Raw genomic sequence first — 2458 nt, forward strand, 5'->3', positions numbered from 1 at the left:
TAAAATATATATTATAGAATATATAATACATATCTCTCATACACACATTAAGGAGAAAATGCAAGTGGATACTGAGAAAAGTCCTGTTTGGATGGGAAACTCCAAATAACTTATCACCCTTACCCTAATCAATTTTTCCTGAGATGGTGGAGGACCAGAAGATATTGAATAATAGGTAGATGAAGGTGGGGTGGCTGTTACTGTAGATTTCTAAGAAAAGATATCAAAGGTGGGTTTGAGTAGAGCATGTATGGGAATTAATTGGACATAGATGATAATTGCATGGAGATAACTGGAAGACATAGAGACGAGGTTAGGGTGAACATAGGATCAATTAATAGATACAGAAAGGGATTAAATTAAGGTCAAGTTGAGAACACTTATTTAGATTCCTTGGCAAGATGTGAAAACATCTGTTTAGCCCCTTCCCAAATCTGCTTGGTCCTTGCTCCATAAATAATGGGATTGAGCATAGGTGGGATGACCACATAGAGGTTGGCCAGGAGGATATGGACATAGCGTGGGATGCGTCTCCCACCGAACCTGTAGGCAAAGACAGAGAAAAGGGCAGGGATGTAGAAGAGTAGGATGACACAGATGTGGGAGCCACATGTGCTCAGGGCCTTGGACCGGGCATTTCGAGAAGGGAGGCGGAAGACAGCTCGTAGGATGTGAATGTACGAAACAGCGATAAGGATGATGTCCAGGCCTGTGGAGAGTAGGGCAGCTGCCAACCCGTACCAGACATTGATGGAGATATCAGAACAAGACAGACGGGCGATGCCCATGTGCTCACAAAAAGTGTGTGCAATGATGTTGATCCGGCAATAGCGCAGGCGCTTGAGAAGAAAGATGGATGGAAACATGATGATGAGGCTGCGGGTCAGGGTGGCAGCGACAATCTTCCCAATGACGGTGCTCGTGAGGACTGTGGTATATCGCAGAGGGGAGCAGATGGCCACAAAGCGGTCAAAGGCCATGGCCAGCAGGACTGCAGAGTCGGCCACAAAGAGGAAGTGGATGAAGAACATTTGGGTGAGGCAGCCATCAAAGGAAATGTGGCTGGAACCTAGCCAGAAGTTGGCCAGTGTTTGGGGCATCGTGGAAGTGGAGAGCAAGATATCTGCACTGGCCAGCATGGACAGGAATATGTACATGGGCTCGTGCAGGCTTGGCTGTGAGAGGATGATACAAATTAAAATGCCGTTGCCTGCCAGGGCGGCTACGTACATGGCGCAGAAGGGGATGGAGAGCCAGATGTGCAGATGCTCCAGCCCAGGGATGCCAGTGAGGAGGCAGCCTGTCGTGCGAGTGTCAGAGTCGTTCACGGCAGTCGTGCTCCTGGCAGATGAAAGGGCCATGATTTTCTTCAGAGCCCTCGCCTGTGTCAGAGGGGAAACATAACTTCAGACTTTGTACACACTAGCAGAGTGAACAGTTGCAAACTCTTGCAAACAACCACAAGGTCTGTACACACAGGTCCTACAACCACTATGGGGTCGGCACAGGCATATTCTCTGTAGACAATTACACACGGGCTCTGCACGATGTGCACAGTTATAGACCTTGCCCACAGAAAGGCTCTGTGTTCTTATTCAGAGGTTTTCGACATAGTTCTAAGAGCTTTGTGGGGCTCGAAAACCTTGCCAGACTCAGTACAGTGTCACAGGTTCTGAAAAGAACAGGAATAGCTAGAACATCAAAACAATCTCTATAATCTCTCCAGGTAAGTGAACTGTAATGAACTCTGCAAAAGCTCAGGCTCTGCACAGAAGGGCCACAGTCCGACACCAAGCAACAGTTACCTCTTCTTAGCAGACTATGTGGAAGAGTAGGATTGGGGGCTGTGGGCACTGCAGACACTATATCTCTTTCCCCCATCACTGATGCTCTGACAAGTATGGAGGCGGTGAAGGCAGCTGGGGCATTTAGAAAGAACACTAGACGTTATGTGCAAAAAAACAAAAAAAATCTTGGGTCAGAGATCTGCTCTGTCAATTACACTGTGTAATTTCGGACACTTCACTGTCGTTTCTAAGAAACAATTTTCTGATCTTTTTTTTTTTTTAAAAACGTTTTTTATTTATTTTTGAGACAGAGACAGAGCATGAACGGGGGAGAGTCAGAGAGAGAGAGAGGGAGACACAGAATTGGGAACAGGTTCCAGGCTCCGAGCTGTCAGCACAGAGCCCGACGTGGGGCTTGAACTCACTAACCACGAGATCATGACCTGAGCCGAAGTCGGACGCTTAACCGACCGAGCCACCCAGGCGCCCCTTTTCTGATCTTTTAAATGAGCATGACTGTTGTCCTATTGGCATATCACATGAGATTTTGTCTTTGGAAACCTTATTAAACTGTGTGGTGCCTCCTTAATCACCCATCTGGCTCTGAAGTGTGATGCAGTCACCAGGAACGAGAAGGAAGGTGTGGTGTGATGCTTCAGAAGGTGAGGTCC

The 2458-nt window shown here is 47.3% G+C and overlaps 1 protein-coding gene across 1 annotated transcript; it reads right to left on the bottom strand.

Moving 5' to 3' along the window:
- Window positions 1–380: 380 nt before the first annotated feature.
- OR52B6 (olfactory receptor family 52 subfamily B member 6) lies at window positions 381–1385 on the bottom strand. The gene has a single exon (XM_040461413.1). It carries the CDS (start codon window positions 1359–1361, stop codon window positions 381–383), a length of 981 nt encoding a protein of 326 aa, XP_040317347.1. The 5' UTR covers window positions 1362–1385.
- Between the last annotated feature and the right edge of the window lie 1073 nt (window positions 1386–2458).

This window comes from Herpailurus yagouaroundi, unplaced genomic scaffold (assembly GCF_014898765.1).
Source record: "Herpailurus yagouaroundi ecotype Mexico unplaced genomic scaffold, PumYag 255, whole genome shotgun sequence".
NCBI lineage: Eukaryota > Metazoa > Chordata > Mammalia > Carnivora > Felidae > Herpailurus > Herpailurus yagouaroundi.

Bases quoted from the DNA above. Each gene is read 5' to 3' on its own strand.
- OR52B6 (XM_040461413.1), bottom strand. From the start codon at position 1,361: ATGGCCCTTTCATCTGCCAGGAGCACGACTGCCGTGAACGACTCTGAC.